Raw genomic sequence first — 25,688 nt, forward strand, 5'->3', positions numbered from 1 at the left:
TATATACCAAAACCATTATTATTTACGTTCGTTATTCACACATCTTCCCTTTAATAACGTAGTTAAACAAAAATAAAGAAACCACGTAGCGGAACGTTGTATCGTTACTAGACGGATCGTCATGCCGACCGGACGTTAATTCCAGACGGACCAAAACATCTTTCCAAAAGTTGACGTGGAGGTGTTTGTGTACAATGGCTGCTGCTAAAGTAGAACATGTAATTGATAGCTCCACTGTCATACAAAACCAAAATGTACCTTCTCAAACAAATAACCCGCTGTCAAGGAAGCTTAACAAAATCCTGGAGACGAGGCTCGACAATGACAAGGTAAGACGAAAGAGGTTAGCTTCTTGCTAGCTAGCTAACATTAGCTTGACGTGCAAGATAGTCACAACATGTTGCTTTTGGGTCTATATTAAGCAAATATACATGGAGAATACATAAAAAAGATGAAACCGTTTACGATATTTGGGTGAATGTGACTATGGGCCAGATAAACAGGTAATACTAGATTATGGAGCAGAAGAAAGACACATCCCAGTTTAAAGAGGATACACTAAAATACAATCATTACGTTTGTGTAAAGGAGCTATTAAGTCAACCCATATGAATGCAGTACTAATAGAAGCAGCTGAAGTTAAGAAAATAGAAACTAGCACTTGCTTTCTGGGTCAGGTTAAAAGAGGTGGTGAAGAAAACCTTACAAACAGAACCTTACAGGATTTTTGAGGATATTTTAAGTTCCAGGGGTGAGGATTTGGGTGTTGAAGGAAATAATGACATACATCCACTTCGGTTTTCTGACTCAGTTTCACAGATTGTGAAAAGAGAACTCTCTCTTAACCACGGAGTTTCACTGAGTGACCGCATAGATAAATGACAGTTTGACACAAAACCAATTATATTTTCAATAATTCCATGCTTACTTGCCCATGTGTGTACAAATTATGCAAAAACAATTACATACACGTGTCTTAGAAGTCACAGCATTTTTTGATTTCTGATTACTGTCATGATCTGATTTTACAAAAATATTTGCTGAGAAGATCATTTCAGTTATACAACAGCATTCATGTCATGTGTTCAAGTGAATCAAAATCCATATCAGATGTTATAACTACACTGAAAAAAGTATTGTATTTTAGTCCTCCTACTATCTAATGACATTTCCTTTTTTTTCTATTAAAATGTATGATTTGTTCAATAGCTTCCATTTCATTTGACCCAATGACTCCAACTGGATGCAGAATTGTATAAATACACTGTATACATACGACAAACCACCAGTGACATTTGGTGTTTTCTCTATTAAATATGAATATTTTAATGAAAGTATCTGCAGTTTTTAGGTTTAACATTTCAAAGTCAATGCAGCATTGTATTGCTATTTGCTACACTGCACAAATAAGACACACCTCTTGTTATTGGATTTTAGTGCCTTTTCAATTTAATATGAATATTTTATTATTGAAAAGTCCTTATTTTCTTCAATAGCTTACTTGTCATTTGACCAAGTCAGTGCAAATCATAATGTGTTACTACACTCGACAAGTAGAACACACCACTTGTCATTGCTTTTTATAGTTTTTTCTATTTGACATGGATAAATATTTTTTTAAATGATTTTCTTATTAAAATATTTATATCAAATAGATATGTATATAAATAGAGGTGTGTCCTCCTTTTCCAGAGTTCAGTTCAGTTCATGGCACATTTGTAATAAAAAAAAACGTGTGCCACATAGGACACATTTATTATTAATATTTTAGCATCATTTTTCACATGAACAAGTCTGCGCGGAGTTATTGCAAATCACATTGGCTTTGTGTCAAACAATGATGTATTCATGCTGTCTGTCGAATAGCCAAACTCAAAGTAACTTCACCGCAGTTGAGTGCAAGGGGAACAGATTCTCATCAGACATTGGTTGAGAACAAACCAATTGCCTTACATTATCATATTATTTTGTGCTTTCAGGAAATGCTGGAGGCTCTGAAGGCCCTCTCTGTGTTCTTCACTGAGAACAGTTTGCGCACCAGGAGAAATCTTCGCGGTGACATAGAGAGAAGAAGCCTTTCGATCAACGAGGAGTTTGCACGAATATTTAAGGATGTAAAAGAGGTAACTCAGAGTTTTGCGATAACATACAGTTTATTATCTTTAAACAGCAAGGTCAACTCAAATCATCTAGTCAAAGCACCTGTGCAGTGTGTCTCTCTTGAACTGAGGTGGGATTACAAAAGGTCATGTGGGGACGGTATTGAGTAAATTCATCTCTAAATAGTGAACTTTGTTTTTCCAAAGATGCTGCCCCTGGTGTTATGTTATTAGATTAAATGACAAAAAAAACAGCTGTGCTAGTATTTATGAACAGCATATTACATGTATTATTTGCATTTCAAACTTCAGGGATAGACATATTGTTTCAATTCAATAGGGGATGGAAGGTTTTGAAGATTCTTTCAGCAGGGATCATCACAAGAGTAGATACTGTCGTGGATATTGTGAAAACCTTGAATTAAAACATGCTACTGCTCAATATTTATTATAACTATATGTGTGACTCTTCATGTATGAACAGTGCTGTTGTAACCCACTGTAACGTCATGTTCTCCATAGGAGCTTGAAAGTGTTCATGAGGATGTCCAGGCCATGAGCACATGTTGTGAAGAAATGACAGACAGGTTAAAGGTATAGTCAATTTGTTTTACTTTGTGTACCTGATTTAATAAATGCATTTTGAGAACAATTCTGACGCAACCTTTCTTCAACAGGCTGCTAAGGACCAAACTCAAGACCTCATCATAAAAACCAACAAGCTGCAGGGAGAAAAGTGAGTTCTAAACGGGTAAACGTTTGTCTCTGTGTTTGGATGTATGTTTGCATTTACCTCCAAAACTCAACCTTGTAACTTGATTTAAAAGTGCAGAACAAAGTAATGTATAGTGAATCAGTGAGGATTACAGATCTTGGTGAAAATATGTCTTTCAGTTAGGGGTTTACATATTTACTCTTGCCTGTTTTGGATGCATGAGTCAGGGCTATTTTACTTAGCAGTATTATCTCTTGTAAAACATTATTGCAACTCAATGGCTAAAAGGTATGATAAGCCTGCCACCCTGAACTTCTAAACTAGCAATTCAGAGTATTAGCGAGAGACAAAGAAGATAAGATGGCAACTTGATTCAAAAATATTTGCAGAAAGTTCCTGGAACTCTCATTTCTCCTCTTATCTGTTCTGATGCTAAGTCCTTTTGGGAACCTTCCACATGCATCATTGATAGCCATCTTTATCAGTCCAATGCTTGACCCCATCCGTTCCATCTCCCTATAGTTTATTTTCTCTTGCAGAGAAAATTACCTCTTTGTCTTTTCAGGCTGGTTTCGAGACAAAAAGCACTTCAATACAAGCGCTGCAGGAAACAATCATGGTCCACCTTGCAAATGATAAGCATTTATTGCATCCATCATTTGGTTCTGAAAGTTAGACCTTGCTAAAGGTGCTAGCACTTCCTTGTTTTCCTGTAGTTGCCTCTGAATGTTTTCAACTGAAGAAGACTTTCCAATTTTATTCAAACTGAATTATTACATTAAAAAATATATACAAATAATTTGAAATATATGCACAAATATTGATTCGACCCGACCATTTAAAACAATATTTTTGTTTAATTGTGAGTACATTTCTCTCAACTCTGTCAAATGCAGCTCAACTTTAGTGTCAGAAGTTGTGAGAGATGTGTGCAGGGCAGGAGGAGCTTTTTATTTTTGATGAGGAGTATGAATGATTCATGAGGTTGATGAATATTTCTCCTGCAGTTGTCTATTTGCATAAGGAGGGCAGCAATCATCATTAACGAAACATTTTCTTTTTTATTGGTCATGTCCTGCGATGTTTGGCCTTGATATACACATTAAAGTAGTTATTGTTTACACTGCATTACCCCCTGATCTTGTTGAAGTCAGACTATTACAACTGGAGAGCAGCACATCAGTGTTTGAGCGTGTGCAATCAGATTTGCTGACAACAGATATTAAGATCTATTAGATATGCAGATTCAAAATGAAGAGCTCACCATGACATAGAGTCACGGGTCGCGTCTGACGGTGCATCTTGGGTTCTCACCCTGCTGCCACTCATGGAATACCAATCCATTTATTTTGGGTTGAAAGGCTGCCAATAAATCTAATCTAGGTGTCATTAACCTATGATTTTTTTTTCCCAGGCAGAGTGTTGACAGGAATGTGTAAATGAAACACCCGCTCCTGTGAGCCAATAGCTGAGTGTTGGGATGGGCTTCATTAGCATTTTGTGGCGGCTGTGACCTTAAGTGCTCAGTGACCTTGTGAGGTGACAGGGGCAAAGATAATGTAGATTTCTGGCAAAAGACACTGCCTACAGCTGTGATGTACCGAGGCAATTCCATGCTCCGCTGGCATAACGTTAGCATGGAATTGATAGATAGGTGACACAGGAGGGGGAGGGCTCTGAATCAGACAGAAAAAGCTGTTAGGATAAAGCCACCAACAAATAGTTGTATGGTTCTGTGAAGGTAGGTGGTCAGAGGTTTAACATTGCCCTTGCAGTCTCCTCCCTGCTTTGTCTCTTTCTTTGCATAGTGGTCCCATTGGGGCCTGCTGTCCGCCACCGTGACATTTTCATCCGCAGAACCACAATGACCCCCACAGCCAGATGGGATAGTGTCTGCTCGCCGGGTTTTGACCTTGTCTTCGGCAATTTTGTCTCAGAAGAGCTGCCAGGGGAAGTGTGTGCAGTCAAGCTGTCCTCCTTCAGCCGTCCACCAGTCAGCCCGGCCACTCCAGTTTTCTCTGTCACATCTTTTTCAGGTCACACCATCCTCTGCAGTCCTATGCCATTGTCTTCTTTGCTGTTGACACAAATCTAGCAGTACTATCTCATAATGTGTGCTTATACAGTCATTTTCATAGCCCTACAGATGCTCCTGTTGTGTGTTTAGCTGGCATGGCGAGGCCTTTGCTGAACTGTTTGCTATCTTATCTTCCAGTGGCACTTTGTCATTTGTCAGCTCTAATGAAACGGAAAGGAGCAGCGCGTTGCTGACAGTGTACAGAAGCAAAGGTGGAAGAGGCTGGCCAATGGGAGGAGACGGCCTGTGTTTGTCTGCCAGCTGTCAGAGGTGCTGCTCTTTTGTTTTGTGCTGGTCCTGTTCAAATAGGCTGTCAGCAAGAGCACTAAATAGGTGTTGCGTGTTGTTCCATAATGAAACGTAACACTACCCACCTGCCCTGCACTGTGTGATCTTTGCATTAGCGTGACATGTTATCTGCGGAACATGTTGAGACGTGTCTCTAACGGATGTTTGTGTGGACCGCGTGACCTCACGAGCCGCCGCAGCTGAAGAGGTCGGTCTGTTAGTTTAATTCTTCAGCTATTACTGAATCGCTCACAACTACGGAAGGCCTACTGGGCTGCATGACAAACAGCAATGTAGATACATTTATTAAACACAACTAAGCTGCATTTGGCTTCAAGGCAGCCACTTGTTTCCAACAGTAATTCCTACAATTAAACACAAGATTTTCAAAGAAAAGAAAATGAAACATGCTCTCAGTATGTCTTCTGTGTAAGTCATTACTTAATCCAGATCTCTGAAACGCTTGATAGAACGATCAGGGATATAAAATGGTAGATGGCAACCTGTGTAAAATGACCCTTGAGCCTTATTAAGGCTCATCTGGCTGTTAATGAGGGAATGGCTGTGAGTGTGACTTCGGGTTGTCTGATGTGCCTATGATCATTGGCGCGTGGCTAACTAACAGCTTTGTGAATGCCAAATTTCCACGCATGCCTTTTGAAGTGGCCCGTAATAGATTTTAATGGGTAATCGACCCGCATGGTTTACGACTTATGAGAGGGTTGGACTTTCGCTTTTTAGACACCACAGTTAATCTCCTTGTCATGCGTTCTGTTTGATTTTCAGTCAGAAATGAGAAATGTCTTATACATCTTTACATAGATATCAAATGTTTAAGTTCAAATAAATCAAAAATAAAGGTTTTTTCACTGCTGGAATCTCAGTTTTTATGTTCTTGGTGCTGCACCATCAGCTCTGTGAGGTTATTAAACAGGCATCGGTAATTTCAGTGTTTCAGTTTGATGAAGCTGTTTATGAGATTGTGCTGTGTTATATTGCCTAACCGATTTCTGTGCTTGAACACACAAAATCAATTGGCCTAGTTGAAGAATCTGCGCACACACACAACCCAACACAAAAGGAACTGACACACCAAACTTGTTTTCGTTCTATTCTGTAATATTATGTAACTTGGATCTTACTTCCCCTTGCACATGTTGTTTCGAAAAAAGCATACATATTCAGTTCATTCTTTGAAGCCCTAGCCTGGAGTCTCTACATACGTGACAGTGTGATATTGCAGATTCACTCGAGTATGTTTCCTCTCCATGGTATTCGGTAATTGCAGTCTGGAGAAGAATGTGTCATGTCCTGACAGCGCTGTAGAAACGATCCCGCTGCTCCTCTGTTCCTTTGCACCGCTGCAACAGCTCCCACAATCCCCCTCTCCTCACCTTTTACAGGCGTGTGCAACCTGTTTGCCTGTTGTGATTTACTTCCTGGAGGAACAGGTCTGTCAATCTCGGCCTCCTTGAAGTGAAGATGTTGCTCAGTTTGATACTTGAAAACTGTTTTCTCTGCTGGTGCTCCGAACCCCATGAAGTTCAACACATCCATAGACAGAATAACAGAATATGCATGGGGAAAGTATCAAAATGGAGTGTCGTGTGTATCCTGGCCAAACTTATTGCGAATCACATTATTACTAAAAGATATTAAGAACTTACTTTCCGACTTATCTTTAAGTTTATCTATAAAAATGTCAATACCCGTAAATCAAAATCAAAACCTCTCACAAACACAACCTATTTTAAAGGCACCTTCCTTTAGTAGAAATACAAAATGTGGCTTAAATGATTCATGAATACAATTCCAAGCTATGGCATCTTAATGTGACATATGAAATGAGGCTTATAAAGCTTTTATGATTATTAGGATGATGGGATGGACAATCAATTTTATGTCCCATAAAACTGGTATGTGGGATCCTTTATCCTAGTTCCAATGTTGTATGCGTTTCTCTTCTTCTTTTCCCCTGCTGTAGACAATAACACAACAACCTTTAATGATATAAGTCCCTTGTTTGCAGCAGATTCCTGCTACACAACAGATGATTCAATTAGATGTTGGTTGAAGCCTGCTGCAACATTTGCATATTAGTGATAATATTGCTTTTCTTGAGCCAACCGTGGCTTCAGTACAGCTCACAGTACAATAGTTTACAGCTAATATATTACTATTGCTCAAGTGTTGTGTGAAGACAAGCATGTTCACATGGAAATGCTTTCTCTAATATATGCATTCATTGAATGAGTGGCCTCATTAGCATAGCTTGTTAATTTTTTATATGTATCTCTTTAATTGTGATGAGATTCCAGGTGGCTGAGTGCCTTTTGTTTTAACTTGTTATCTCTCAGTGGCATGGTGTTCTTGAATTATGTTGTTTTTTGAACGTGCGTTTGACAGTGACGGGTACCTTATTATACAAACTGTCTTCTGTTACATTATTTAAAAAAAAATGGACTGTAATAATAATAAGTTTTGACAATTGCTTTTAACAATGTCACAGTGAAAGCGTTCTGTGTCTGCATAACATTAAAGGTGGGGTAGGTAAGTTTGAGAAACCGGCTCGAGATACACTTTTTGTTATATTCCATGGAAAGCTCTTAACATCCCGATAGCAATGAATATCTTAAGTGCTTTCACAAAAAATCCATAAAAAAATGTCATCTGTGGAAGCCGTAGTACTGTAAAAAGCACGACCAATCATTTTAGCCGGCCCGGCTAAAATAACTGGATGGCCTACCTGCCTGTCAGCCTTCCATCTGTGCACAAACTTATCTCGTGCCCTCATTGGTCATGTGCGCGTTTGTGTGTGTTGGAGGAGGGGCTCTGCAAGGAAGGGGCAGATTTTTTCCGGCTGTGTATTTTCAAATTCTAGCGATCTCGAGCCGGTTTCTCCAAAATTACCTACCCCACCTTTAACACATTATTGATAGAACTGTCACTACTCTTACCGTTTTTAATTATAATGCCAACTTGTTGTAATGATGTACAACTTTAAGGTATGATCCCCAAGTCTATATATGCATACAATTCAAGGCTCACCCAAACTGTCTTTGTGCGTTGCGACACATTTCAACATAGAAACACATAAAGGGCAAAGATGCCTTGAAGTCCTGTGAGACTCGGCGAGCTGTGCACAGAAATACTAAATCATAGAATCCTGTAACAGATTTACAACCCTTTACTTTCAGCTGGGTGAGCACTGGTAATAGCTGTGTGCGAGACAATGGTTAGATAATGTTGGGTTCTTCTCCATCACCAAAACAACCCAGTGATTTACTGATGCAGCCTTGTTGTCTCAGACGTGGGCAGAGAATATAGACGAGGTGGTTTGGATGGATGGATGGGGACAGAGGGAGTACTTGCTGTTGTTCTGCTATCCCGTGACAGAGTTCCCTGTTTGACTGGGGCTGTTGCCATGGACACTATTGTGTTGAGACACTTATAGTGACACTGATAGTGATCACTCTGCTGTTATTGATAGTGACAAAACCTGGCCTGAATCTGGCTCTATTCTTTTTGTGTGTCTTGGCTCCCTCCGTTATTTATTTTCGGCACATGATATCTTTACTGTCCTGCCCTGTTGTCTCACTCTGAGTCCACTGTGAGCAAGAGGTGTGTGCATGTGTGTGTTTGAGTAATATGACTGCCCTCTGCTGTAAGACTTCAAACATTACAGCTTGTTGACGTTTTGCTTTTCTTTCTTTTTTTATTAAAAGCATAAAGCTATTATGCTTTGGAGTTTTCTTTTTCCTGTAGTGTGTTATGTAAGTTTTTGTGCATGTAAATGGTCTGCAAAGTCTAAAATCCCAAAGTTCCCTCCAGAGGGAGTTTCTCTCCCACAGAAACGCCTGCCTCAAACGCCTTAATGGACTACTTGTTTACTTCCGTAACATATTCACGTCACTATGTAAAACTTGAGATTCTATTTGCTAGTTCTCCAACAGATTGGACGTGATCTTCTAAGGTGGGGGTTCATTTTTAAGCAGTTGGCCAATCACAACAGAGCCGGCCAGCTAACCAATCAGAGCAGAATGGGCTCTGGTTTCAGACAGAGGGCGAAAAGAGGTGCTGCAGCACAGGCAGTATGAGAAAAATAAGCACTTTTTGAACATTAAAGCATGTAAACAAGTCACAGTAGAGACACAAATTACAATTATAAACCTGAACATTAGCATAATAGGGCCCCTTTAAGCATACAACTTTGTTCCAGTTTTCCACGCTAACGGGTATTTTCCTTTAAACATTAGGAAAACACAAAAGACAAAACAGGGATAGAATTCAATGAAAAAAGATGGAAGAGAAAACTTTGTCATTTTGGGAGATAAAAATCCACAAGGGACTTGAAAACAGACAAAACAAATCATGATGACAAGCAAGGCCCAACTGAACAGAACAGAACAGAAACAATGAAACTATAGGAAAAAAAATCTCTCTAGAGATATTAAACTACAAAAATGACAAGTGAATGAACTTCCAATATTTATTTCCCCTCAGTCATCGCCTGGAGGTGAGAGCTCAGGTTGCCCAGGCTTTCCTTGCCAAGTTCCAGCTGTCCAATGAGGAGATGGCCGCGCTGCGCGGGGCTCGGGATGCACCCGTCACTGAGGTAATCCACGTTATAATGTATACCAAGTGATTAAATAATCTTTTGGGATGGGAGGATGCATTATCAGTGTGTTTCTGATCTGGAACTGTCTTTTCCCTTTAGCTTTTTAGCTTGAGAGGCTAAGTTAATTGGCTCCTCTAGTTCATGGGTTCTTTACATTTTGTAACTTAAGACCTATTTAAAATTTGCTGGCTTTGTAAATTACCAAAATATTTCATTTTAGGTTATATTTAACCATTTGGCAGTACCAATGCAGCCCACTTGATGGCACTCCAAGGCCAGTCGAGTCCAATGGTTGAGAGTAGTTTGATCTTCCTTCCCTGGGAACCTCTTTATTATATTTATCAATATACCATAATGAGTTACAAATGCTATCCTTGGTCTCACCACAACACATTTTTACCATTTTGTTGAGTTTGCAAACACTTTTTTATTTACTTCTGCAAATCTACAACCCTTTATTGCTGGCTAAAATATTCATGTGTTTAATTTCCTAGGATTTCTTCAAAGCCCTCAGCCGAGTGAAGCACATCCACGAGGACGTGAAAATCCTCTTGAGAACCAACCAGCAGACTGCAGGGTGAGGTGCACGTCTCACTCCATAATGTCGCTCTGTGGTCTCATTCTGTCAGAGGAAGTGGCTCACAGTGTCTTTTACACTGATTCTTGTTCAATTCATTGGCAACCTGAATGTTGGAACAGATGAGCGGAAAAAAAACACCTGGGTTGGGTATTTATGTCACTGCAGCTTATGGGTATGTAATATGTGGTCTTGGTGTGTGTGCGCTTGTTCCAGGTTAGAGATCATGGAGCAGATGGCCGTGTTACAGGAGACATCCTATGAGCAGCTCTACCGCTGGGCTCAGAGTGAGTACACCACGCAGAGTTAATAACACCAGCTCACCGACAGAGAAAACTGACTCTCTCTGACCTTCCATACTCACCTTGAACCTGACGGATAAGCAAGTGAATTTTGAAAATAATAATGAAGTTTCCAACCGGAATCATTGATTTGCGTCTATTTTGGTCTTAAGTTGTGTCCCTTTTCTTTAACTGTTTGATGATTTGTTATTGGTTTTTCTTTTGTCATTTGAAAAGAGATGGATACAAAATGTTTCTGTTTTCAGTAAAAAAAAAAAGGAGTCATTTGAGTACACATGTGACTCATACCTCTTTGCCAAATTCTACCAGAAACCAACATTTCCCTTAAAGTGGACCTATCATGCTATATTATAATAATATAGTGTAGGACCATACCTATATAAGGCATATTTATACTTATTTTTTTTCAAAATACCAAACAGATCATGCATTTTAGCCATGCCTCATTTTGCTCAATTTGAAAATGTTTAGCTCTGTTTTTGCAAGTGCTGATTCTGTGAGAACAGCACCATCTACTGGCCTGGCATATGTACTACAGCGTCTCCAGCGCTTTCGAACGGCAATGGCCGTGGCTGTCTCCTCCTGATTGGTGGAGTTGGCCCAATAGCCGTAGCGCCACTGTCCTGACGTCAGGACAGTGTTCAAATCTGGATCAGTTTTTATCAGATCCGTTGCAGCCCCTTTTTTAGAGATTTGGGTATGGAGGAAAATAGAGAGGGTTGTGTTTTCTGACACTTGGTGAGTTCCCTGGAACACCGGGGACACATATTCATGTATAAAAGACGTCCCAAAGTGCATTTTGCATGATAGGTCCCCTTTAACTTAGGCATGTGTTCTTTCATTGAAATAAATATGGAGTATGAACCATTTAGATTGTAAAAATCGGGCGTATAGTAAATTAAGAGTTGCTCTGAAATACTTAATTGTAATTCAGGTTTACTAAAAGACAGCAAAGAAGAAAATGTGTCAAGTAAAAGTTTTGGTAATGATGAAATTAAAGAACCGAATGTTATTATGTTATTCCATATTTCTTTGACTGTAGTAGAGGTACGTTTATTTTGTAAAGAGGTTATATTTTAATATGCTTTTGTCAGAGTGAATTATGAGGCCATTAACATGGGGTGAGCGTTTGACCCATATTTCCAACTGTCTGGTATATTGGCCACTGCCTGTTCATTGTTTGTATTGTCTCATTCACAAGTAAACTGACTGACTAGAATAGCCCATGGGAAAAAAGATGAAACACTTACTTGTTTCTTTGATTTGCTTCCTATCAATGGGGCTACTTTTGTCCAAACCATTAAGCAACACTGAATGGAGCACACAAACACAAGAAGATTTACCAGAGAAACTGCAGCTGCTTGTCTTGTGTTTTTTTCTTTCTACAAAGATGAGTGCAGAGGACTGACCCAAGAGTCCTGTGATATCAGCCCTGTGTTGTCTCAAGCCATGGAAGCATTACAAGACCGACCTGTCCTCTATAAGTAAGATACAAACTCACAATACATGTGGTGTCGCCTGACACTTCTTTTACCTTTCTCTAAATGTCAGTGTTTATGCATCTTTTAAGAGAACAGCTGGTTGAAATAGACCTGTGTAGTGATGGATGTTTTAAACTGGTAAATATCAAGGGATTCATATTCATTTATTCAAATTGATAAAAACTGTAGCCCCAAAGAATTCTGCAAACCACTTATTTTTACTATCTTTGCCAGATAGCAACAGCCGCTATACTTCACTGACATGCGTCATAATAATAATACATTTGATTTATCAAGAGCTCAAAGACACTTTACAGAGGTAAGAAGAAATAAGATAAGCTCATAGGAGCAGCAATACATGCTAGTTAAATTGGAAATGAAATGCCTCTTCCCCTACCGATTACAAGGCTCTGTATTTCAATCTGCTACTTTCTTCTGCGGGCTCCTCGCAGTGGAATTGTGAAAACTTGATGCCGAGAAGATCCTTGTCACAATGAGGTTTTCGGTGAGAGAAATCAAGTGGTTTCTGATTGGAAACCACAGAGCAAACAGCCTGAAGCAACAGACAATTAGGCCATCATCACGCCAGCAGAATGAGAGTGCAGATCCACTTAAAAAAACAGAACAATCAGCAATGTAACAAACTACATTTTCTTTACAAATATCATATGAGAAGTACTAATTTCAAGTGTGTATTTTGCACGATTTAGTCCAAATATATCCCTAACAGTTAAATTACAAAAGGGTTTAAGATTGAAATCATTCTGTTCTTATCAAGTAAGGACAGTGCGTTGTGTGAGATTCATTTTCCTTGTAAACGGAAAGCAGCTTTATTCTTGATTTACCTTTGGTCTACTTTGTTTTGAATTGTTCTTTAAGTGCTCTGAAATGATTGAAGCACATACGAGTAAGGATTGCTAATGCCCATTACTCACTTTTACATAAATACATACTGAAGAAAAGAAAAAAGTTTTAAAAGCATTTACTGTCAGTCTCCATGCAAATGATTTATACGCTCTGCGACTGGGAACAAACGTTGTGCTTATATAGAACAAATAATAAGAAAGGACCAACAGAGGACATATTCACACGTTACCCTGTCACGTTAAGATGTTTTTATTGCAACCCCTTGTTCTGCCTGCCTGTCTGTCTGTCTTCTCTGAAAATGCACCTGTCTCAGTTCAAGGTCATGCTCAGTCTGGTGATGTTGAGGCTGAGACGGTGCAGACCAGCGTTTCCCGGAATCTTAATTCAACTCAATCTTCTGTTTAGTCTGTCACAGAGCCTGCCACCGCCAAATAATCAAAACACCCTCAAAGCTTTTCCCTTTGGGAAAGCTTCCTGCGTTGTTGATCGTGTCACGGACTGACCTCCGACACTCAGCCTGCACGAAAACACTGCTGCTGCCGTCTTTTTCACACGGGACCTGGGTGTTGAATGCTGCTTTCTTTCTCTTCTGTTTTGGTCAGATACACTCTGGATGAGTTTGGGACTGCACGCAGGTGTGCGGTGGTACGAGGCTTCATCGACGCCCTCACCCGCGGTGGGATAGGAGGGACGCCACGCCCCATAGAGATGCATTCACATGACCCTATGAGGTACATCACATGTTTGAGCAAAAACATTGCCATTTCTTACTGTAATTAAATCTGGTTCTGTTGGAAAAGCGACCTTTTGTTGTTGCCAGAGTTTGAGAAACTCATGGATGCAGCTATCATCTCTCTGCAGTGAGTTTGAAGGCATACTGAATAAGGAGTTTGAATCTAAGGTCGGTTAAAGGATATCTACAAAATCGAAGATAAATCTCACCTGGAAAAAAAGCAACATCTACATAATTCATCTTTGCTTAATAGATACTGGAAAAACAAGTTATTATTATTATTTATTGTGTATTTAAACAGTCTAACATCACTTTTGACAAATTATTTGGTTGTTTCAAATTGTCAACCGTTTCCCGTTTACATTGGGGACACAACCGCTCATGCTCACAAATGATAACATTAATTAAAAACGACATTATACTCTCAAAGAAATTCACATGGAAACAATGGTTTTATTTAATAACGTGTTTATTGGTTCAGTTTATATGGTGATAATGTTAGGATCCAGTCCACTTTGTGTTAATGAAGGCAGTGCCGCAATTAAGGGCATGGAAGTAGAGAAAAGCTTGCGTAAGATTATTCTGTATTTGAAAGTAAATTAACACACAAAGGTAAAGGTTACTTTCAATCACAATAAACCTACTTATAGACACTTTTTACACAAATGTTTTTAGTATTCCTAATTCCCCGTAGGTCAAGAATAACAAGTATACATTTATACAGAAATCTATTTTCTTCCTGTTACACAAATAACATTTGTTGGCTCAGGCCAGCTTCATTTTTATTTTCTCAGAGAAATGCACATTTAAAAAAACGGAAAGGTCCTCAAAATAACCCTGTGAAACTGGTGTAACTCTTGTTGACAATGTGTTTAATAATTACATTTGGAATCCATTCAGTTTATGTACATATTGCAATATTTTTTTTAATCCAATCATATCCAATTCTAGAAGATGTAAAATCTTCATTTGTGTGCGAGTGTTTCTGTGTTTCCTGCTGTACCACATCCCCTTCCCTCTGCCTCATGTGCCCGGGAGCCAAATGGGAGATTTTCTTAGAACACGAGCCGTGTGTGGAACACAAAATCACCTCCACTTTATAGCAGCCATCAGTAGTTCTGAGAACATCTAGTCCTTTCTCACCTTTCTATGTCATCACACACTCACAAACACACACTCATACACTTAACACACAATAATTGAAGTTTAACCTTTCTGTTTTCCCCCCGTTACGCAACACCAAAAGCCGTGTGTTTGTGAGTGAAACATGATGAGCCATGCCTGGATGGAGCTGTGGTCCGGGCATGGTACGATTTGCCCTCAGCGTGGCCCCTCACTGACACACTGTGTACATCTTTCAGGTATGTTGGGGACATGCTGGCCTGGCTGCACCAAGCCACCGCCTCAGAGAAAGAGCACCTTGAAGCTCTGCTCAAACAAGTCACTGTTCAAGGTATGAAGTTTCCTGCTTCATAATTACATTTTCTGCAGTTCTCCAGTATTCTCAGTTCATGCCAAACCTTCATGTACAAATGATTCACAACTACAGCTTTTTTCCTTTTCTTCATTGAATATTGCCTTTATCGTCTCAGTTGCTTTGTTGAGTTTTTGATTTGGTGTATATTACAAGCGTAGGTGCTTGTAAACAAATGTCACACAGGCTGGTCACAATGGTAACTTGTTTATTGGATAGATTATGGGAAATCAGTCACTCAGTAAGCCTACAGTTGTGAGTGTAAACGGATCTAATTCCAGTACATTTAATTCAGCTGATGACTAATCCTGTTGTTGTGTTCCTAATCTAACTTTCTATAGCAGTCAGCAGTGAACGCAGCACAGTAGGGGTATCATTCAGCTCCATTTAAAAAAAAAAAAAAAAAAAAAAAAAAAAAAAAAGATGCTATCACACCCAGGCTATCAATTGTCCTAATTTATCTCCTGACACCTTTTTGTTAGTTTTCTCTAGTTCATTGTAATATGATTATCATATTACATTTTACTCCTTGTTCTATATATATATATTTATGTATGAATTCATTCCTCAATAGCCTTGACTAATTGTGTGTGTCTTTCACTTAGGTGTGGAGGAGAACATGCAGGAGTCGGTTGGACACATCACTGAGGGAGTCTGCAGGCCGCTTAAAGTAAGCAACACATTTGTTCACACTGCTAACACTGACTAGCTCTGTTGAATGCAGACCGTGTTCAGTTGAGTTCTGCTCACATCTTCACGGTGTGATCTGCTCACATCTTCACGGTGTGATCTGTCCCTCAGGTTCGGATTGAACAGGTCATTGTGGCGGAGCCCGGAGCTGTCCTGCTTTACAAGCTGTCCAACCTGCTCAAGTTCTACCACCACACCATCAGGTATTTCAACTCACTCGGCAAAATAGGGCAACAATTTATACATTTTTCCCTCAATTCATTTTTAGAATCAGTCAATCATTTAAGTAATCTGTAAAGCAAAACATACTTTGATTAATTTGATTGCTAATATGGGAATAAGCTGCTTTTTGTTTGTGTATCATTGATCAATTAAATATATTGATTAGCATTTTTCCAAAACATTTGGGGAAGTCAGCTGGACAAAACAATTCTTTTTTTGCTGTAATTGTTTATTTTCAAGTCACCATTTTTTAATCAATCTCTGATCTTTGTGCAGCTCCATCATTGGAACGAGTGTGGCCTCCATGCTCATCAATATTGAAGAAATGCACATCCTCAGCAAAAAGATGTTCTTCAACAGCCTGAGCATGCACGCAAGCAGATTGATGGACAAGGTACGACATGAATAGGAAGATTATTATTTGAATAATATCCCCATTATTTCTATTATCTTCTACGGTTGTGAGAAAATGCTAGTAAAACAACACCATCACCTGAGAAAAAGAAGAAGAAGCTTTGTTTTTCCAATAGAGACAGTTTGCAATGTTCTCTCATAAAAGCTTAAATGACAGTGCAGAAGTTGAGTATGCACCCTGTGGACACATATTGTGTATTTCAGCTCTGCTTTGAAACCCTCAAAGACAACAAGGCTATTTTGAAGCGCTTATGCCTGTAAACAGTTTCAGCCTGCTGGCCACAGCATAGAAATGGCGCTAGCTGCCAAAAAACACAAAATGTACCGCTTAGTTAAATTGCCATCCAAATATACGTCAGCACGAGCGGCAGCTCTTCCATATAACATGCTGGCTTTGTCCTGATCGATAGCCGTTACAAGAATGATCCCCGTAGCTCGGTGTTAATCACATTGGAGGCCCTCAGGGTTTTGGTGTCAATTCAATCTAATGCCAGGAACACAGGCTTCTCATAATTTGCTCTATTAGGTGGGCAACGGTGACTTGGATCAGTTCTGTGTTGTGTATCCAGAAGCCAATGAAATCAAAACCCTCTTCATTAAAAAAAGCTCTAGTGACTGAACAAGCTGAGGCTCAGAGTAGCAGCGGGAAGTGTGTGTATGGTTGGTCTATCATGCTGCTCATTAGGGATGCTTTGAGAATGTGTCACCGCTTGTCTCAGTAAACGCTACAGCCATCACACAGCTAACCTCTGCAATAATAACTTTGCTCTTTATCTAACTTAATAAGACGTATTTTGACCGTGTCTGTCTGGGCAGGTGGAGCTACCACCTGCAGACCTGGGACCCACAGCCTCCCTCACGCAGACCCTCTCCCTCCTCAGGGAGGTGCTGGCCTCCCACGATTCCTCAGTGGTTCCTCTGGATGCCCGCCAGGCTGACTTTGCTCAGGTAAACTCATTTTAAAACAGAAAAAGGAAAACTCTTCTCCCTTTTATTATCTATATAATCATATAAAAATGTGTTTATGTTACCTGTTTATCCAAGCCATTGATATTTGCCTCGTCTCTTAAGGCTTTACTTTATTTCCCCAGGTGCTCTCTTGCATCCTGGATCCTCTCCTGCAGTTATGCACTGTGTCTGCCAGTAACCTCGGCACTGCAGACATGGCTTCCTACATGGTCAACTCACTGTATGTCATGAAGACCACCCTGGCTCTCTTTGAGTTCACTGACAAGAGGCTTGAGATGCTGGAGTTCCAGGTCTGTCATAATTGTAAAAAATGATCAACAAATTAAAAGTGATTTCGATTTTCTTTCATGGTTTAGGCATCTATTTAATTCTGTGAAAGTGTTTCAAGAGCATAAAACAAATAAAGACGGACCTTAGTTGGACAAGATCATTGGACTGAATCATGGAACACTAACGCCATCCAACATTAGAACCTAGCTAACAACATGATCGTCTGTGCGTAGGGGCATTGTTCATTCAACACGAGTCTTGTTCCTTTCATTAAATCCCATAGAGCATAAATCTTTTATTAAAAAAATAGTTAATTTGCTGTCTCATAGAAGGGTGTGCGTCATGCATTGTTGCTCATTTTCGAATGTAGCATCTATCCTCTATTTAAAGCCCACCTTTTGTAATTTAGCACCATGAGAGCTCCTGTGGAAGTTTCATTATCAATAGCACCGAGGTTCTCTATTAGCCTCAAGTACCATCGGCTCACAATGTGCGCTTGGACAGGAGGCTAAGCCACTCTCTCCCACATTTCACAGATCGAGGCCCACCTTGACACTCTGATCAACGAGCAGGCGTCCTTCGTGCTGACCAGAGCCGGACTGAGTTACTTCTACAGCATCGTCCAGCAGCATAGCGCTGAGCAGGTCTCACAAACGACACTTACCCATTTACACACACTTAAAGTTGCAGAACTGTGTTTTTTCACATCTCTCCTGTAAGCCCCCCTACTACCTAACATAATTGTTTCCACTACCTCTTTGGGCTGTAAAATAACTATCGCTATGGTTACCACATGACCAATCTCTTTATTAGGGCATAATAGCATTTCTATCACATGTTCAGATGAAAGACAGAGAGCGGCAGATCATATTATGTTCTTTTGCAGATATGTTTGAGCTTCTCCAGAATGTTGCCGTGCAGATGAGAGAGCCGATGCCAGAGCCTTCCTCCCTCTTTTCAACACTCTTTGCCACTGGGCTGACTAAGACCCATAGTTGTGGTTTAGCATGCAAGTCTGAAGGCCAGGGTCATGTCAGGACACACCACACCCCGCTGCTGCAGCTCCATGCAGAGCTATCAAGAACTGTCATTCTTCTGCAGAATACCTCTCTCCTCGAGTGGCCTGTCTCGGCTTTCCTTTAAATAGTCTTCTGTTTAAAAGGATTGGGTCTAGCTCTCCACACTCAATGGCATACCAGATGTCAACTATTTTAAAGAATACCCACGTTTAAAAAGGTTTCATTTCACTATCTGCTTATTGTATCCCTGTAATTATCTGTGATACGTCAGACAAACAAGTCAGACACAAGAAAACAGTGATTAAAACAACACTGGTTTTAGCTGGCAGATGAGCAGGCTCATAATGTGTTTGTTAATGTGCCCACATCCCCATGTAATCACTCTGGGTGCTGCGCTGTAGCTTTGACCCTTGCACTGCCTTTTATTTGCTGCTTTTAATGTTGGCAATTTAGGCGTTTAAGCTCGACTTAATGTTGCCATTCTGGATAATCAGTGTCGCGTAATTGCCTTTTAAGGTACCGGCTGTTTGGTTCACAGAGTCAGTCATTTTATTGCCTATCAAGATTTAGGCAGGGAATTGTTCTTGTTTTCCCTGTTTAAAAAGCAAGACTCAGCATTTACAGCTTTTATAAAACACATTGTGTTCCCCCGATAAATATGCTTGTCGCTGAAAATAAACCTTATTAAATCAAAAAGACTATAAATCCCTTTTCTTCCTAGACCTCCTCTCTTTGCCGTTACTAATAAGCCATCTAAATTGTAAGCCAGCACAATAAAGAATGTTTCCTGTACTGTACATGCACCTATTATACTCATCGAGATAAATGTGACATTTTATTATGATCCAGATCATATCGTCCTGCCCTTGTGTAAATCGTCTTCCTTTCATGCAAGGTTAGAAGGAGTAAACCTCAATGATAAAAGACATTTCTTTTTTAAACCTTCCCCCGTAACCAAAGACAAATAAATGATCCTTATTACCCGTTTATGGGGCCGGAGGTAAAGTCATAATTGCGCCCAGCCTCCTCCGGTTGTATCCACTGCTGAGGGCAATGTAGACAAACATTAAAGGGGGTAAATGTTTTAACACAGCCTGTAGTCTAAACGCGACTGAATGAAGGACCACCTGACTTTCTGCTGTTCAAACACTGTGACCTTGAGTTGGATTCTATGCTGATGTTTACTTTTCTGTTTCAGGGTCCCCTCTCCCTCCTCCCCAGCATGGACAGCTCTTCTGTGAAAGCTGCAATGGTGAGTTACTCTCTGTGTCTAAATGCAGCAACTCCACCTGCAGGAATCGTACGTTCTCACTTGATGATTGGGATTCTTTGAATCATCACCTGCTCTCGTCTCTCTCAAACAACAGGTCCAGTTCGATCGCTACTTGTCGTCGCCGGACACTCTTGTGATGCCCCAGCTCAACTTCCTGCTCAGTGCAGCCATCAAGTGAGTCCCTGTCCTCAGTTGACAGTAGTAAGAACATGCGATATTCGAGCTTCATGGTAAATGTTTATAAAATCGCATGGTGCTTCAACAGAGAATTTCAGACTGGTATAAATAGAACAGGAGCGTTGGCCTACAAATGTTCAGCGTTCATTAGTTTCCCTGCTGTAATACGATCATTACTGCATTCCAAACAAAACACTCGACTAAATGCATGGCGCGTTTGGATGCTAAATTGCTGAAGCCTAAAACACAGTGAGAGAGTGTTCGGCCGGACTGCCTGTCTTACTGATCAGAAAATGCACATGCTTTTAGCTCAATCCAGCTGCTACATCGGAGAGCTCTTTCTATGAGTCACGTTTACTGGGAAGTGCAGCAGGCTTGAGAAGCACTCTGTACCTCAGGTTAATGTTCTCTATTAATGGACATGGGAGGACTGATGGGCAGGACGCCATTAATTAGCTTCTGGTCCATTTCTCACTCACACTCGTTCGCTGAAATCATTCCTCCTCTTTGTCTTTTTCTCTCTCTCCCGCACTCTCTCAAGTCTGCCTCTCTGCTCACCTAAATACACAAAAACACCCGCAGCACTCTGAAAACACTCCGGCTGCCCACCAATAATGGCAATGTACTTTTAGACTACCGTTGTTTTACTTTTCTTGTTAGTGTCCTGGGTATGGAGTAAGGTGTTATACGCAGGACTGCGTTTCTTTGTCCTCTGTGGGCCAATTAAAACAATTTGATCTCAAGAGCCTGAGAGGGCTGGTTCCTAGTCCTCTCACTGGGCTTTTTCAGTGTCCTCCGTTTGTACTACATTGCAAGAAGTAGTCACATTATGTCCTTCATTTAACGGTACATGTCGTTCTTATTGCTAAATAAAATAATAAAGAAAAAGGATGTAGAACTAAATTGATAAACAAAATCCAAAGAGACTAAATATGTTTTAACTAATTAGTTTTCATAGAAATGCTTTTGAAAAAACAACAAAGAAAAGAGCAAAGCCACCTCTTTTTTTACAAACTATAAAATGTACTATATTTTCTATGTAAGACCAAGCGAAACAGGACATTTACTGACATTTATGCTTATAAACTTACTACAACGTGACTTGATTATCAATATATTTGCTAAATAACTTCCTTTTCATGGACTAATTCAAACACAAATCTGAAGAACATTTGATTTGAAACGTATTAAGAGATGGGTCGAGAAATCCATAACATTTAAATGATTACTATACAATGCAATAGATTAAATATGGATGAATGATGACATCTCATTTGAAGAGTCTTTTCTTTAGTCTATATTTCTGTGCCTGACACCTGATGCTTATTCATTAATGGTGGAATATGTATCCATAGATGGCAGTGTGCACCACATCCTGCCACTCTTTGTTTTGTCACAGCCGGGGCATTCAATGCTCACTGAAGGGAAAAAAAGAAAAGTAATTAGGACAAATTCTTACTCATGGCTTTGTTAATCAGCTCTTGATCAGTGACTAATGACAACAGAGCCCTACTCGTCTAATTTACTCTAGAAATGTTGGGATTTAAAGGTCACTGCTGCCACTTTGTTTTGTGAGTGCAAAATGGTAAGAGTTGTATCTGTGTGTGTGTGTGTGTGTGTGTGCAGGGAGCAGATCTTCCGTCAGTCCACAGAGCTGGTGTGCAGAGCCTACGGGGAGGTTTACTCAGCGCTGAGCAGCCCAGCTAACAGCTACAAAGACCTGGAGAACCTGCTGCCCAGATCCCCTCAGCAGGTCCAGACCCTGCTGTCCTGAAACACCCTTTTCATCTCAAAAACACGAGGCGAGCCCCAGGGACGTGCAGCCTGTAGGTTATTTGAAGAACTGTAATTTGTACAGCATAATAACACAAATATATAAAAAAAAGTAGTTGTTAAGGTGGGGTTCTTTGTGGGAAATGTGGGCTGTGAGTCGCTGACCTCAGAGACTCTCCTGTGCCGGGGGAAAAGAACATTATATGTACATTATCCGTTTACTTTCACTGCTGCAGACAGACGGCTATTTTTCTGTCTTTAAAGTCTCCTTCCTGTTTTCAGACCATGTTCTCTCCTCTACCATGTTTGTAAATGTACAAAACAATGTGTTTTTATTAAAAAAAAAAAGATAATTATATAAAGCAAAAGCTTACTCTAAGAGACTCGTGTTATTTTCCCCCTCTTCACATTGTGGCTGAATTCATTCTGAGCATTTTTCATTTCAAACCTTTATTTATCCAGATTGTCCCTTGAGATCATAGATCTCTTTTTCAAGGGAGACCTGCATTTTTAACATTAACCACAGAAGTTCCAGCACCAGCGTTGCAGGGATGAAATGGAAAATATTTCTTACCATGTTGTTTGGTTTTTTAAAGACTATAATGCTACTGGATTTAAGGTTTAAGGTCAATGAGGTGGAGATTTCTTTTTTTATTCGCCCTAAGCACAACATTAAGCTGCATAGTAATGTATTGTATACTTGTATTGCAATAAATTAATGAATCAGTACTACCGCAAAGAGTCCAATATATTCACATATATTAATATTTACATGCACACACAATATACAGTCTATGATACACACATAAATGAACCAAAATAAATGTATGAAATTGAATATTTATAGGACACATTTCGGGGGTGGGGCTGAAATAAAAATATATAGAAATGCTTATATCTATCCTAAATGTTTGCATAAAATACTTAATATGCCTTTGTTCCACAAGGTCAGCTTTCATAAAGTAAGACTGTTATGGATTTGCTACATAACAGTCGGAAGTTATCTCTAAATGCACATACAGTTGATCCCACAAATGTGGTATTTTTCATTGATATCGAAAGTAAACTCCCAAGACTAAATATTAACTCATGATAGCTTATAATATCATATCAAGTCATTGAAACTCTGACACCACTCATCTCACATAATCCCCAGTAAAGCACCTCTGAAACAGTAAAGATAAGTGAATATTGATCCGATCGGCTGTTATGAGATCTTGCCTGAGAGGCAGCATTTCATTTCTGCAATCTGACATCAGGGTTCTTGGCAGCGCTGGCAGCACTGAGACCCAGGATTTCCCCGGCTCACCGGATGTTACTCGGATATCATTGGCCAGGACATTGAGTACTGGGAATAAATGGAATACCACAAAGTTCAGCATCTGGACGGCCTCTTAAGTCCTTTAAATAGACCCGCTCTCTAGTCCAGTTCTGCTTGGCTCCGGTCGGATACAAGCTGGATTCTGGAGTGTTTTTACTCTGCACTCTTTGGCAGAAAGTTGGGCGGTGTTTGAGAAGCAGGATTACAGAATAACAGCATAATGTTTGTGTGTAACAATACGCACAGTGCACGCCCTCACTTACTCAGCTGCAAATCAGTTGTGTGTGAGTACATGTGATCCTGCACAGTTCAGCACGTGAGAGCTTTTTCCTGCCGGTGGCTGTAATAATGAGTTAGCAGATGTGAGAGGTGTCACCACTTAGAGGCAGGTAGTGGTGAGCAGGGTGGCAAACATTCATCCCATCATCCGCTCCATATGACAGCGGTCACCAAGCTTTTGCCTGATGGAGCATGAGACCAGCAGGAATCTGGGTTAAAGGACAATATTGAGGGTTTTTTCCTCTCGCTCCAGAATCTGAAGATTATTGTCATCCAGAGCCAACGAATTGAGTCTCAAAAAATGGCCTACGGAACTAGTTATGCCCTTTTTTTACAGGTTCATACTTAGAAATGTCATGAGATGCTTCCTCGAACATAAAATAAATAGCTCCTCGAAGTAGGATTTAGCTGTTCAACATCAGGAATATCGGTCACAACAAAGCGATGCTGCTTTAAATAATTTAATTGGACAGACACAATTCAAATAAATGACGAATTTGGGAAAAGCTCCTTTTTATTTTAGCTTCCAATAATTGTAGCATATAATAATATATAATATAATAATTGTAACTCTTTGAATAGATATGTGTGTCCAGACAACATGTTTGCAAATTTCTCATCGAACCTAACCAAACACTTAAAAGTAGAAGGGACATAATATAAGAACTTAAATTGGTAAGGTATGAAGAGGCAATACACACTCTAAATTGGTAACCCCAGATGGACTAAAATGATAAGAGATTGTACAGAAGGAATGACGAAAAAATTGACTTTGTAACGTAAACTACAAAGTTAGAGCCCTGCAGGGTGTGTAATATCAACATTTTATCTGTTTTGATTAGACTTTTCATTCCTCAAACTGTGCTCTACATGCAGATTATGTACAGTTGCATCACAGCCTGTTGCCTTGGTAAACTTTGAACACAAATTCTGCAAGAGGAGATGTGTTTATCCCCGGAAATCTAATTTATCCTGTGTAGCGTGGCCTTAGTCAATACTTGGAGAACACTTTGTTTTTAGATTTCATCATCTCAACCAAATTCTTAGTTTGTGTAGAGCCGCTAACATGAGTCTATTAGGCCCATTTGAATAAAGACATTAATTATGTAACATTCTCTCCATGCTTTGTGCACTTGCCTTTCAATCACGGGGCATGGCCATTCAGCTTATTATGAAGCTCAAATATCTCCCGTCTCATATCAATGGGACTCATTATTATTTCTCCACATCTCTTTTATTATTCGGAAAGGTTACATTGTGTCAAACCTCTTTCTCTTTGGAGGCTATTATGTAATATGTCTATTAGCACAGGAAGCGGGACACTGTGAAGTGCTGACCTGAATTACTCGTGCACAGTAATTACATTTATTTTCTGATTCTCTGCTGTTCCCATCACCCTAATCAACATTTCCTTCAGCGCACTCAGCACTGAATACAGGGCTTCGGAAACGTCAGAACTGCCTGAAAAGTCAGCATGTGCAGCTTGTGATTTTGGCACATAAGACCCAGTTATTAATGCACGTCCATCTGGCTGTGCTATTGACAGGCGTACTCCCTGGCTGACCAGATGCAGGTCCAGGTGGCCTGATAAACAAAGCATATCAGAGACACTAACAGCACAGTGTTTGGTTAGTTGTGGGATGAGAGGAGAACGCAGAGATGACTGGCTCTCTCCTTCCAAAGATTAGCCAATGATGGAGCTGCCTTGCCCTCACGCTGTTGGAAAAGGTTGGACCCCCTGATGGTGCCCCAGAATGCTTGTACAGTATTGCGTGTGGCTGTGGTACTTCATTGTGTAAGCTTTTCCTCCCAGCAGAAACATGTTTGCTTTTGCTTGTATGAACACTTTGTACAGAGTCCTAGGCCGGCCAAGCCAAGCACGTTTGTTTCACTAATGACCAGATCTGTCCTGTGTTGTTGTTGGATTGAACAATGTTAACTGTTTCTTAAGTTGTGTGTTATGATAAAGATTTATTCAGACTAAGTGGTAGTCAGAGATGTGTTTTGACATCACTAGTAGATTGTTTATTTTGAGTAATTTCCTGAAAGA

At 40.0% G+C, this 25,688-nt stretch overlaps 1 protein-coding gene across 1 annotated transcript; it reads left to right on the forward strand.

Moving 5' to 3' along the window:
• The first annotated feature begins 131 nt into the window (after positions 1–131).
• On the forward strand, positions 132–22,767 carry cog6 (component of oligomeric golgi complex 6). The gene is made up of 19 exons (XM_034113163.1): positions 132–329; positions 1,980–2,123; positions 2,622–2,693; positions 2,777–2,835; positions 9,683–9,794; positions 10,292–10,374; positions 10,591–10,661; positions 12,067–12,160; positions 13,627–13,755; positions 15,119–15,210; positions 15,837–15,901; positions 16,033–16,124; positions 16,420–16,537; positions 17,374–17,505; positions 17,649–17,816; positions 18,333–18,440; positions 20,014–20,067; positions 20,183–20,262; positions 21,892–22,767. The coding sequence occupies exons 1-19, from the start codon at positions 195–197 to the stop codon at positions 22,037–22,039; spliced, it is 1,956 nt and encodes a 651-aa protein (XP_033969054.1). The 5' UTR covers positions 132–194; the 3' UTR covers positions 22,040–22,767.
• Positions 22,768–25,688: the final 2,921 nt, after the last annotated feature.

The sequence above is a fragment of the Trematomus bernacchii genome, unplaced genomic scaffold (genome assembly GCF_902827165.1).
Source record: "Trematomus bernacchii unplaced genomic scaffold, fTreBer1.1, whole genome shotgun sequence".
Lineage (NCBI taxonomy): Eukaryota > Metazoa > Chordata > Actinopteri > Perciformes > Nototheniidae > Trematomus > Trematomus bernacchii.

Excerpts from the sequence above, each read along its gene's own strand:
- cog6 (XM_034113163.1), top strand. The coding sequence starts at position 195 with ATGGCTGCTGCTAAAGTAGAACATGTAATTGATAGCTCCACTGTCATA. Across the intron at positions 13,756-15,118 it reads CATTCACATGACCCTATGAG|GTATGTTGGGGACATGCTGG; the intron begins GTACATCACATG and ends TACATCTTTCAG. Across the intron at positions 16,125-16,419 it reads TTCTACCACCACACCATCAG|CTCCATCATTGGAACGAGTG; the intron begins GTATTTCAACTC and ends ATCTTTGTGCAG.